The sequence below is a fragment of the Pseudonaja textilis genome, chromosome 6, assembly GCF_049901715.1.
Source record: "Pseudonaja textilis isolate UNSWEBS1 chromosome 6, rPseTex1.2, whole genome shotgun sequence".
In the NCBI taxonomy this organism is placed as follows: domain Eukaryota; kingdom Metazoa; phylum Chordata; class Lepidosauria; order Squamata; family Elapidae; genus Pseudonaja; species Pseudonaja textilis.
This window is the reverse complement of record NC_141995.1, coordinates 41,918,207-41,931,552: the sequence shown is the minus strand read 5'-3', so window position 1 is coordinate 41,931,552 and position 13,346 is coordinate 41,918,207. Positions and strand designations below refer to the sequence as shown.

Genomic DNA, 13,346 nt, shown 5'->3' with positions numbered 1-13,346 from the left:
TCACTTAAACTAAGCTTTAAAAGCAGTAGTTCGCCTCAGGCGGACTTCCGGTCACTCTAACTTTCCTATCTCTATGGAGGAAGTAGGACGAAAGCTGGTTGCTGAGGCTCATGGGACTTGTAGGCAGCGGGATCGAGAGGGGATATTCCGCCTATGGGCGGGCTGAGGCGGACGGGTGCTCTTTGGGCCCTCCTCTCGCGGGGTGGTTGGGCGGGTTCGTTACCAGGCAAGGTGCTGCGGTGGGCCTCTCTTTCTCTTCAATCGCGGGCAGCGGCGGTCCCAGTCGCAGCCTTTTCCCTTTCGGATTCCAGGTCCTCGTGCCTCTCCTTAGCTCGAGCCTTGCCTCCCTCTCCGTTATTCCGGAGCTGAGGCCTGGCCGTCCCGGAGGGCCAAAAGAAGCGGGCGGTTGGCTCGCTCGTACGCGCGTGTGTCGTGAGGAGGGCTGGAGGGACGGCGGGGAGATGAACACCGTCCTAACTCGAGCCAACTCGCTCTTCGCCTTCTCGCTGAGCGTGATGGCGGCGCTGACCTTCGGCTGCTTCATCACCACCGCTTTCAAAGAGCGCTCCGTGCCCGTCAGCATCGCCGTCTCCCGGGTCATGCTGTGAGTGTGTGAACGAGGGAGGGCAGCGGCACGGGCGGCCCTTCTCTATCCCCGGAGACACGGAGACCCAGCAGCCCTTGTTCCGGCGTGGAGAGGGGGAAATGGAGGGAAGACCCGATCGGAGGCGCATTTCTGCCTTCCAGGATTCTGGAGGGCGTTTTGTCAGCCTTTGTGGTGCTTGGCTGCTCCAGCTGTCACGGAGCGGCCTGAGCTTTGCGGGTGTTGAGTTGTAGTGTGAAGTAACACCGCCCCCTCCCCCTTTATTTTACCCGTTTTCTAAATCTCTCCCCTTGCCCCGGTGTTTGCTTTTAATATAAAAGCCTTTCTATAGTCTCGCAGGAGTTGATGGAGGATAATACTGACACCAGGGTTTGATCGTTGACTATTACGTGTCATTCCGCTCCTTTAAGATGTAGCTGCTTAGTTCACGCTTAAAGGAACTCTTTATATTGCAAACTTGCAAACTTCTCTAGCTCTCTTAATTTCTGTCAGGTCTTAATCTAATTTTTCTCTGTCTAGATTGTCAGTTTCAGAAGTGTGGCCTTTCCTTCCTGTTCTGTCATTTCCTTTTTCTTTAAACCAATGAATGAACAACACGAACCCTCCAGTGCTGTGATCTGCCTTCTGGCAAGCTCCCCTGAGAGTGGAAGCACAGAAAGGCAATTCAGTTTAAAAACATCAATTGCTGTTTATATTGACAGCTTATTTGCTAAACTGTTTATATTGACAGCTTATTTGCAGTTTGTAAGAAGTTAGAAAAGTGTAAGACGTTGAGTGTTATTTTGTAATATCTTGCTGCATTGGCAAAATAAATCCTATTTCAATACACTTTTCTGAAAATTTCAGTAGACACCCTTATGAACTATGGATTACCATGGTTAAAGTGTGTCATGTTAAACTAAACTGCATCAATGAAATGATGGAAATACAGAGAAAATACATTTACGATCTTTTCTTACGGTGAGCAAGTTCCTATAACAGCTCCTCAATTTAATGTTGATTCCAAGTTAACTAGCAATTTACATTGTGTTGATTATACTGGATATTTATGGTTGGTTACTTGTTGATTATAAGAAATGTTTAAGGTATTGTACAAAAACATAAATTATTTTTGTAATCTACAAATTAGGGTTATTTAACTGAATAAATTATTTCTCAAAGAGACAATGCTAGAAAGGAATACATGAATAATATTGAATAATATTTTTATTTTATTACGTAGAAAAAATGTAGAAGATTTCACTGGACCAGGTGAAAGAAGTGACCTTGGAATCATTACTTTTGACATTAGTGCAGATATCCTTTATTACAAATGTTAGCATTAAGAGAGTAGAATGCCTTATTGCCTTCAACAGAACAGGTAAACTGACATCAACTCTACCTCCTTGACTCGTAGCAAGCAGTGCAAGGGACACTGCCTCCAAAATTGACAGATATGAATATTAATGTGTGAACAAAACTCTACAATGCTTTTAATTTCAAATGTTATAGTCCAAAGGTGCTTATGTTTCAAATTGGTTGTATTTTAAATCTTATATTGGGTGTTCTGCAATATATATTAATGGGAACTGAAAACTCAGGTTTTGCTTCCTCATTTATAAGAAAAGGTGTAAGCAATAGTTAAGCATAATTTCTGAAGTCGTAACTATAGAACTGAATACAGCAAAGATGCAGTAGTAGTAGATTTATTTATATGCAAGTTTAGTGAACAATATAACACCAATATTTATTTCTTTGGCTATTGTTTTGATACTTTTGCTGATGATCATGCTTATACTGTGCATACTTCCTTCATTTGACTGTCTGCAAACAAGGCTCAATGAACAAAGTAACACAGTTTTGCACATGGCAACGTGAAAGTTCAGCTATATAGCATGAAAAAAAGTCTGAAAAAAGCAAGAAAAATAGTGAGTTGCATTCATTGTAAATAGCAAAGAATGCAACAACAAAAAAGCAAATAGCAAAGAATGCAAAAAGCAGATAAATTGAAAAATAATAATCTTAATAACCAAATAGATAATCTTTTTTTTAAGTACGTAATGATTCTCATGCTTCCCCTTTTCCCTTCAACTAGGTCTAATCCATGGCAGGAACAGATTTACTTGCTGTTTTATTGGATAATACCAGTGTTATGGCAAGGGTGTCAAACTCAATTTCATTGAGAGCCTCATCAGGGTTGTGTTTGACCTTGGGGGGACAAGGTGGAGCATGGGCGGGGCATGGCCAGTTTGCCATCACTCATGTCACAAGGACCTTTTGTAGCCTTCTGCCAGCAAAAACTGAGCTCGTGGGGACCACATGCAGTGCTCCTGGGCTCAATTATCGGCCACGACTGCCTCCTGCAATCCTTTGCCAACGCCCCCCTCCCCCGAGCTCTATTTTCTCTGGCAGAGACACTGTGGCTGGTCCTTCACTGTTTCCACGGTGGTCCCACTGGCCAGATCTAAGCACCCCACGGGCTGGATCCAGCCCCCGTACCTTGAGTTTGACACCCCTGGTCTATGGCATTGAGATTTTTTTTAAAAGCTAAATAGAGGATGTTAGAGTGCTCAAAACACTGTGTAATGAAATGGTCTTTTTCAGTTTCCAAATCAAAGTAAAATTGTGGACTGTATGTTCTGAGCTCATAACATTCAAAATTCTCATTCTTAGTTCAGAATATTTTGAATACTTCTAGTGAGCACTTTTCTCTGTTTACATTTCTACTCTACCAACTTGTAACCAGCAAGGGTTTAGGGCTTGTTGGAATGCTTTGAGTTTGAATAATGTTCAGGCTTGCCAATCTGTGTGTATAATTTTTTCTTTCTTTAAATAGCAGCTTGGCTTGTTGAGATTTGTACTGAATGTGAATGTTTTGAAAAGAGTCATGTTCTGAAACAGCATATGTTCCTTATCTTTTTCACATCTGCAAAGTATATTTGACTGGAACGTGAAACAGTTATTTCTATATTTATCAGCAGAATATTCAACAAAGAACAATGTAAGTGTGCATTTAACAGTGAATAAATGGGAAATCATACTAGATTTCATGCTATTAGAATTACTTATCTACGTGACAATAATACATGGGCAGATACTTTATTTCTTATATTCTCCTCAATCACCAAAATAAATCTTAGAACATATTCTGGCAATAATTAAAAAACCGGTTGATTATATTTTGAAGTTCTTTGACAAGCTATTATGTATGATGCATTGTAATTTGCACCATTTCATTTTCCTGAATTAACTATTTAAGAGAATTTATATGGCTGCCCACTCACTGTCAGTGACTCTGAGTGGCTTACAAAGATAAACTATAAAATATATATGAAAGTTTATCCATATTCTGAAAGTTAACTTATCTGATAGCTCTAGCTTGAATACTGTTCAAAAGTTCTCTTAATAAGAAACAAAGGATTTCATGTATTGGCATTACAGTACCATATAACTTAAGTTTCCAAAATTTAATCCATGGCTATCTTAATCAGAAAGGATGGCAACATTTTATATGAATCCTCCCAAGTCAGGAGTTCCTAATCCCTGAATCGCAACTCGGTGCTGGCCACAGTCTATTCGGAATCAGTCCGAACCTGCATTTGTGAAAGTAACACGTGCATACAAAACCATCCCCTCTGCACCCCCTTGCACCACTGCCACCACCGGTCTGCCAAGCCAGAAAGGTTGGAGACCCTTGCTTCAAGTGCTCTTATAAAAACAGACTCCTGCATTGTTTTAAATGTTCACTGGGTGCTTTTCTATTTATTTTTTTACAATCTGTAGTTCACCATGACTTATTGGGGAGATGAGTGGCATATCAGTTTAATAAAAAATTAATTAATACCTAATCTTTTTGTTTACAATATTATGGCTTGAATCATGATCTTGTCCATAGGATCATTGCAACTATTTATAATTTTTCTTCATTTATTATAAATTTCCAATGCCACTGTTTCCTTTCTTTATAAGAAATACCTTTCCTTAGAAACAAAAGGTCTAATATGATACTTCCATACTTTTGTACATTTTGCCAGATACAGCTGTATTTGCACAGTGAATGTGTAAACATTTAATTTTATTTGCTGAATAATGTTGAGAAAGGTACACCTACTTCAATAATATTTTTCATACTGATCACTTTCATACTAATATCTCAAAACAAATAGGCTTTAGCATTAAGTATTTAGTTTATTTCTTTATTGATTTTTTATGATTCTTTCAGGGAAATTATGTAGAAAAAGTATGGCTACCGTTACATGTAAATTCAACCATCTGTATATCCAGAGAAAGACAGTATATAATAATGTATGTGAGACAATGATGTATGCTAGATGAAACATGTTTAATCTCTCTGGTAATGCTATAGTTTTACTGAAATAAGTAGTAGTTATTTTTTGGCTCAGAAAATCAGTTCTAATTCTATAAACTCTTAAGATAATATTACTTCCAAGCTTTTAATGGTCCTAGAAAATGCTGCACTACAAGAGTACAAGAGTAACCTGCAAATTGCATTCCTTTGTTTTTTTAAATGACAATTTTATTGATTTTCATGTAGAAGATGAGCATAAAATCAGAATTTATAAAAAGTATTAAAACAATTGAAAGTAAACCATGCATATAAAAGATATAAAATAATGATACTGCAAAGAAAAACAAGTGAGAAAACAATACATTAGTAATAAGTAATATTTGATACTGGTTTTGTTGATAATAACTTTTTAGTTTTAATTGTAGGCATTGAATCAAGTTGTCCTTTGGGACAAAATTATCTTGAGAGGAGATAACCCAAAGCTGCTTTTGAAAGATCTCAAATCAAAATACTTTTTCTTTGATGATGGAAATGGCCTCAAGTGAGTAAATGTCCCCTTACTTTATTTATTGATATATATTTGTGATATATATATATCCCAGGATAAAACTATAAACAGTCTTACACAGTCTTCTACAGTATATGTCTGTTGCATCTGAGCTTCTTCCCTGGAATACATGTAATCCTTAACAACAATAATTGGGACTGGAATTTTCATTGCTAAGCACTATGCTTGTAAAGTACAATATCATATGATTGTATCATTTGGCATTGACAATTCTGGCAGTCCCCCACTGTGGTTAAGCAATGATCACAAGCAAGGACCTCCTTGATACTTCCTGCCAGCTTCTAACAAATGAGGTCAATGGGTATGCCGGCAGGAAGTTGCAAGCATGAGCATAGCTGGGCCTCATGGGGATGACTCTTGTTTCCTGTGAGAAGGTGCATAGCTAACTTCCATAGTGCTGCAAAAGTGTGGCTGGCGGGCAGGTGGATTGTGTGCAGATTCATGCAATTCATAGCCAGGATTTTCAGGAGATAAAGTGTAGGAGAGCAACTTACAGGAGTGACTTACGATCTTCCTGCCAGCTTCCCCATTAATTTTGCTTGTGGGATGTTGGCAGGAAAGGTCACAAAATGGTAATCGTGACCATAGGACCCTGCAACTGTCAAAAGTGCAAGCTGGTTGCCAAGCACCTGGATGGTGATCACATAACAGCTGTTGTGCCGGGATGCCTAGAAATTTGAGGACTGGTCATAAGTACCGTTGTTCAGCACTGTCATAACTTTTGACAGTCACTGAATGAGTGGTCATTAACTGAGGACTACCTGTAAATAGATAATTTTTCTTTTGAGATAATTCACTGTATGTTGACCATATATTTACAAATGCTACAAGTATCTACTGTATCTCTAATATAATTTTCAGAAGTTTTTTTTATGTATTTGATAGACTTGCTTATGAATTAGCCTCACTATAAGTCTTGAATGTCTAATGAGTTCCCCCGTTTTAGATGACCACAATAAAGAGATGTAGTTTTCATCGTTTCTCAATTTGAAAAGTGAACATTACAGTTCATAGTCAAATTCTTACTGAATCAAATTAATGATCTTTTCTGTTGACATGCACATATGGCTGTGCAAAGCATTTAAAGGCATGTTTCACAAACTGTAAAGTCACAAGCAAAGTGCTTCTCAAAGGTCTTACAAAGGTTGAGTTGCTTCAAGGGTGTTGCTGGGTATATGTACTTGTTTGTATACAGACAGAAGCCCTTGGGTGCATGTGCATGCATGTGCATGAAGAAATTAAGACCCTTGAATCAGCCACACCAAATGTTCTAGAAACATTGATGCCTCAACACTTTGAGGAGGGCCCCTTTCACAAATGCCATGACACACCCTTTTTGAATGTTTTGCATAGCAGTTATGCATCATTTTACTTATTGTAGCTTTTCTTGTAGCTTAAAGTACTTAAATGTTTCTTTCTAATTCTTGTTCAAATTGCAGGGGCAACAGGAATGTCACTTTGACTCTCTCATGGAATGTCATACCAAATGCAGGAATCCTACCTCTTGTAACAGGAGCTGGACACATATCTGTTCCATTTCCAGATACTTATAAAATGGCCAAAAGCTATTAAATTATTGGGCTGTACCTTGAGTAACATATTTTTATACTTGTACATTATAAATTTTATCAATTTTTAGTCTCTTGCCCGCTGCAATTCAAAGGTACTGTACTTAATTTCTTTAGGCTTAGCTGAGAGGGAGGGACATTTTGTCAAGATTTGTTTTCAGTTTAAAAAAGAAGAAATTCCAATCTCGAGGAAAGGTGGATGTTTAAATTTGAGCAAATGATTTTGTGTTTACTATTGGGAGAAAAATACCTTTCTTATAAATAAACTTTTTGAAATCAGAAACAGTTTGGTTTGGTATAGCATGAGTTATTTTTTACTTCCATTCTCCTATCTGTGCATCCTTATTTGAACTTTCAGTATTGCCAACAAGGCATATTGCTATATAGAAACAAATTTTGAGTAACTTTACTCAAACTGAACATTTACTGAAACATATTCCTTTGTAAAAATCCTTTATAAAAGAAATGGAACATGAATATACTTCCTCAATACTTCCTGATATAGCATCGTTTTTAAAAGAAGAAAAAAAGGTACGTCACAGTTTTTGGGATCTGCATTCTGGCTTGATATTGGTACAAAAAATTCAGGTGGCCTGTCTTCGTGCAATCAATTTTGAATCTGATCTTAAGACAAAGATTAAAGTAGCATTCACAAAAACTGTGGTTGAGATAAGAGAAGATACACCATGGGATTATATCATTGAATTTCAAAATAAAACTGCAATTCATAGATAAAATTGAGCAAAAACACAACTCATGCAATATTGATATATAAAATAGATTAACAGCTTATTTTGTTTAAAAAAATCTTATACTATCCATTTTTTACTTGTTTAATGCAGCGATCAAACTATCTAATCCAATTCCTCATCTAGTTGAACAGTATTTTTAATTCATCCCTATTGACAAATGAAATTTAAAAATTACACATTTTCTCTTATATCAATTACACTACTTACATTATATTTCACCTAACATACTTCAAATAACACACATGATTAATTAAATCTTGACATACCCCAAACAGCACCGTAAAGTGAGAGGTTTTCAGAATCTCTTTTGTGCACATGTAGCTTATAGATCAGAATAAAAAAAAAATTCTGCATACATGTATGGATGAGGGACAAAGTATGTGTAAATTCTGAAAAGTTTATTTTCTGAACCATTTCATTTCTTTAAGGCTAATTTATTTAAAATTAGCCCACTTGCCATGATTTAACCTTTAGATTTTAGATTTCTCTAAGGCACTGTTGCTTATTATGTCTAAGGCAGGGATTCCCAATCTTTTGGACCTCAGGGAGCACCAAACTCATAATTTTAGATCCTAGGGACCACTAACTGGTTCTGTGGGAGTGGCCTAATTTGTGGGTGTGGCTTGGTGGTCATGTGACTGGCTGGGCATGGCTTTTATATAAATATATAAATATTGAATTTTTTATAAAAAAAGAGCAACTTTTACCCAAAATCAGGCAAAGCAGGCAGGCAGATTGAGTTGCTCACAGAATCACAGATTCATTCAGAGATCTATCTATCTGCCATTGGCCAGCTCTGTCACATAAAATTTGCTTGCAAGCAAAATCACAAAATTCACTCACAGCACCCCATGCATGTAAATATTGAATTTTTTATTTAAAAAGAGCAATTTTTACCTAAAATCAGGCAAAGCAGGCAGATTGAGTTGCTCACAGAATTCATTCAGTGATCTATCTATCTGCCATTGGATAGCTCAGTCTCTCAAATTTGCTTGCTGTGAGTCTGCACTGAATTTGCTTGCAAGCAAACCTTCAGTCCTAAGGGAGGTTCGGCGGTGTTGAGCTGAAGATCTAAAGACTAGCTAGAAAGCAAGAAATCCAACCATTTCCTGCTTTCTAGCTAGTCTAAATCTCCGGGCACAGCAGAACTGATGATGGTTGGAAAAAGGAAAAATAGCAATTTAGTAGGCAAGTTTACCGGGTAAGGAGTGAGTGTGCGGGGAGGGTTCCCGTGGGCCATGTGGGCCACGCAGCCTTGTGTTTCTGCGCAGCCTGGATTAATTGCTTTGTGGGGGTGCTCTGGGGGTGAGATTTCTCTGCGGCCCACCAAAATTTTCTCAAGGCCCACTGGTGGGCTGCGGCCCACCGGTTGGCAACCACTGGTCTAAGGAAAACAGTTTGGTTGCATAGACTCATTTTATTTCACTTCAGATGCTTCCCAAGTGCCTGCTTTCTCTTTATATAGCATTTTTTTTTTGTCCTAGAATATGCTATCTATATAAGACTACAGTAGGTTAATTGATATTCAGTTACAATAATGAACAACTAGATTAGTGGCAAAAGTACAAGATATAATTAAAAATTATATTAATTATTAATAATGATTAATCAAATAGAGTAGGATGGATGTAACATAATTTGTAGCAAATACTAATCAAACTGATGGGTTAATAGTTGGCAGATTTTGTTTTATTTCCTTCCATATACATGGAAATTTCATTATCTGTATAGTTATGAGGAATTTGTCTTATTACAGGAAACAAGTTGATAGAATGCATCAGTAAGAAAAGATTTCTGTTGGAAACATATCTTCCTTCTGTACTTTTTCCATAACTGTAGTTAATTGAATCTTTTAATTTCCTACGTTGCAAAAGGGACACTATTCTGTTTTTAATGATTCTTCCCTTTTAATTTTTTTTCTGGGAATTCTCTTCTACAAAAAAATACTTTGAAAGAGCAAAGTCTATCTTATGGAAATAATATTTGCCTTAGTTGAAGGTTCTAGAGACTCTAGATCCTGGAGAAATTAACTTAAAATATATTAAACATATGCTGTCCAATTTCTGCTGAAGATAAACTGATATTTCCACTTTTTTTCTTAATTATTTTTCCAAACAAAATAATGTAATGTTTAGCCACTAAAATCTTGTGTTTTTGGTTTTCTTACAGAGTTAGCCAGATCTTTATTGGCATATCTTCATCAGATCAAATTGCCTTTTCTAAATAGGCTTTTGAAATTTAGTTTGCACAATTTATCACCCATCCATTAATTCCTTCCACTTGTATATTGCTAAATCAGCCACAGATTTAAAGCAGTTTGCAGTAATAATCAGCAATGAAAACAGCCACAGTAGAAAATCAAAATTAAATACCCAAAATAAAATAAATACTGATACACTACTTTGTAAAAAATGCACAAGATGATTGTACTAATAAAAGTGAATAGAGTGGATAAATAATGAAATAAAATAACTACGGTAATAGTAAAATAAAGTTGGCAACAACAGTCTTATAATGGGCCTGAAACTATCAAATGATACATCACTAAAAGTTTAAATTATTTTTCAATTCTATTTTTTTAATAATTCTTGTCTATTTTTTAATATTTACAATCGCAATCATGAGGTCTTGATTGTAAAATTCCATTTGTATTGTTAACTTGGTGTTAAAGATAAACTTGGTGTTAAAGATAAACTTAGCCCAATTTGTTGAATGCAGCAACTACCAGTATTAAGATTGTAGGAGCTGGGAGCAGAGGGCATAATGAAGGCACCTCACTCCATTCTGATGCTCTTTCCCAGTAGAACTCTTGGAAAATAGACTCCCTCAGCTATCTATTTTCTAATTCTGTAAGGTGGTGATAACTTTTTCGCCTGTTCTTGTTTCTATTTGAAACAAGATACGAAAAGCATACAGAGCATGGTTTCTATTTTTTTTCCAGTTCTTTAATTGCAGTTCCACTGTTGAAGGTGACTTCAAGAGAGGCAGGGGCTTTAATGTGGAGCAGTCAGCAGCTTTCCAATCCAAGATGTCAATGTCTTCATTGATTCAGATGCCTTATTTTAAAACATATTTTTATTTAAAAACATATTTTTTTATGGATCTTTTTCCTCTGGTTCTATTCCATACATGTTTGTGTGTGTAATTACAGAGTCTCAAGCACTTTAAACAATTATTTCCAATATTCCGCTGGATGAGAAGGTAAGGAAAACATGCACAACATGATTCGTGGATGTCTTTTCAACCCCTATACTAGCAGTGACCAGTGATCACCTATATTGGTGTGGCCTTATTGGTTAGAGGATGACATAAAATAAATATTCTTCTGTGTGATGAAATAACATAGTGTGAGTGTGTATTTGTCTACATACGGGCAGTGGCTGCATGGTATATACTCTCTAGATTATGAAGTGAGAGCGTTGGAGTTGTTAGTGACATTTAAATTAGCTGTCCAAGTGCCTCTGCCATAGGGGTACATTTGATGAACTTGTCCATATTTAAGTAAAATGACTAGTCTGTAATCTCTGCTTCACAATATCTGTAAACAAGTTTACAGATATTGACATCTTGGCACCTGGCTTACTTACTCTCTATTTCAACAACTGTGGTGGGGATAACATGAAAATGAGCAGTGGTGGCACAGTGGTTAGAATTCTATATTAGGCTAACTCTGCTCACGCTGCCAGGAACTCAATTCCTTTGATCTGAACTGATAAGCTCTTCCATAACAGACAAAGAAGAGAACAATGAACGAAGCAACCATTCCATGGGTTGCAGGAATAGCAGAAAAGCTTAGGAGAATATTCAGCCAACACAACATACATGCACATTTCAAACACAAGAATACACTAAGGCAGAAGCTTGTCCACCCCAAGGATAAAACACCCAGAAACAAATTGAACAAATGCTATATGCAATACAATGCAATGAGCTGTGTGCAACCACACAGCAACCACTTCATAAACGCATGGTACAACATAGGAGAAAAAACCCATCAGGACAAGATTCATCAGTCCATCTGCATGGGCATTCTTTTGAAGACTTTTGAAGACAGCACACTCCACATTTTAGACAGAGAGACCCCTGGTTTGAAACGGGTCAAAGAGGCCATCTATGTCAAAACTGAGCAGCTCTCTCTCAACAGAGAGGGAGGGATACAATACCATCTCCAGTCTACAACCCAGTCCTTTCAACAGTTTCAAGAAGCCGTTTGCACTATTCAGGTGACCCTGACGACGCAGATAATTGTCCAGGTGGCCTCAACAACTCTCTAAAAGGATGCAAATGACCAGCTGTCTGAAAGGAGTACAAATCCTTCCATTCCTCACCATCCAGTCAGAGGTGAAGAAGCTTCTTAAATGAGAAGCGAAACGTCTTCAAAGAGAAACCAGAAAGTCCAGTTGCCTCTTGAAAAAGCACCTTTGGGATAACTATGATCTGGATGACTGAAAATCTCCATAGATAATTTGCACAGCTATAATTTTTAATGCTAACTATTAAACAAAGAGCCATTAGGTGGCATCATTGCATTGCTAAATAAGAAAAGCAGGAAAGGCTTATTTTTGGACAAATTTCTTCTAAAGTTGCTGCATTGTTTTTTTGTTTGTTTACAGATAAGTATCCTTATGATCTGCTCTAGAATCTTCCTAAGTACATGTCAGATTGACAATCCCTTGTTTGCTATATCTTGTACCCCCCTCCTTTTTTTTTTGATAGGGATATTTAGTTTTTTCCAATAATTTGGCAGTTCTTCAATTGCCAATTCTATGATAATACTAGGAATCTGGCCAGATGATCATATTTTTAAAAAATTGCCTTGGGATGCCATTTATCTGATTGGAGATTTAAACTAATGGTTTACCTCAACCATATTTTTTTTATCAATCTTGAATCCTGCTACTTTATATTTCTCCTCAAATTTTTAAGGTTCATAAAATATTTTTTGTTGAAAAAGACAACTGAAATTGAAATTAAGTGGCTTTGTCTTTTCTTTTTAGCTGTTCCCATTGTGCAATCCTCAAAGAACAGCTTGTATACTAATTATTTTCATTTTGTGCCTTTCCAACCCGACAGAACATTGGAAAGGAATTATGTAAAACAGTGTTTTTCAACCTTGGTAACTTTAACATGTGTGACTCATGTTGGCTGGGGAATTCTGGGAGTTGAGAATCAATAATATTAAGGGCAGGGCAACTCTCCCAAATCTGAACAGATTGGGGTCAATTTTGCAAAAATCAGAAAATGAAGAAGGCAGAAAAAGAAACATCAGATTTAAAAAATGGCCAGTAGCCCCCGGAAATTCTCAATCATCCAGGTCATGATTGTCCCAAAGGTCCTTTTCCAAAAGGCAACTGGATTTTCTCGGATTTTTCCTTGGAAACAATTAGCCTCTCATTCAAGAAGCTTCTTCAGTTTTTAACGAAGTTTCTTGGATGAGAAACAAAATGTTTCCAAGGAAAAAAACAGTGGTGGGATTCAATTTTTTTTTACTACAGTTCTGTGGGCGTGGCTTGGTGGACGTGGCAGGGGAAGGTTACTGTAAAATATCCAGTCAGAGGTGGCATTT

General features: G+C 37.0%; 1 protein-coding gene across 1 annotated transcript; it reads left to right on the top strand.

The window, feature by feature from the left end:
* Positions 1–208: 208 nt before the first annotated feature.
* On the top strand, positions 209–7,311 carry SPCS3 (signal peptidase complex subunit 3). Its single transcript, XM_087936380.1, has 5 exons — positions 209–604; positions 1,827–1,902; positions 3,510–3,584; positions 5,318–5,433; positions 6,900–7,311. Exons 1-5 carry the CDS (start codon positions 462–464, stop codon positions 7,030–7,032), a joined length of 543 nt encoding a protein of 180 aa, XP_087792506.1. The 5' UTR covers positions 209–461; the 3' UTR covers positions 7,033–7,311.
* The last annotated feature ends 6,035 nt before the right edge of the window (positions 7,312–13,346 follow it).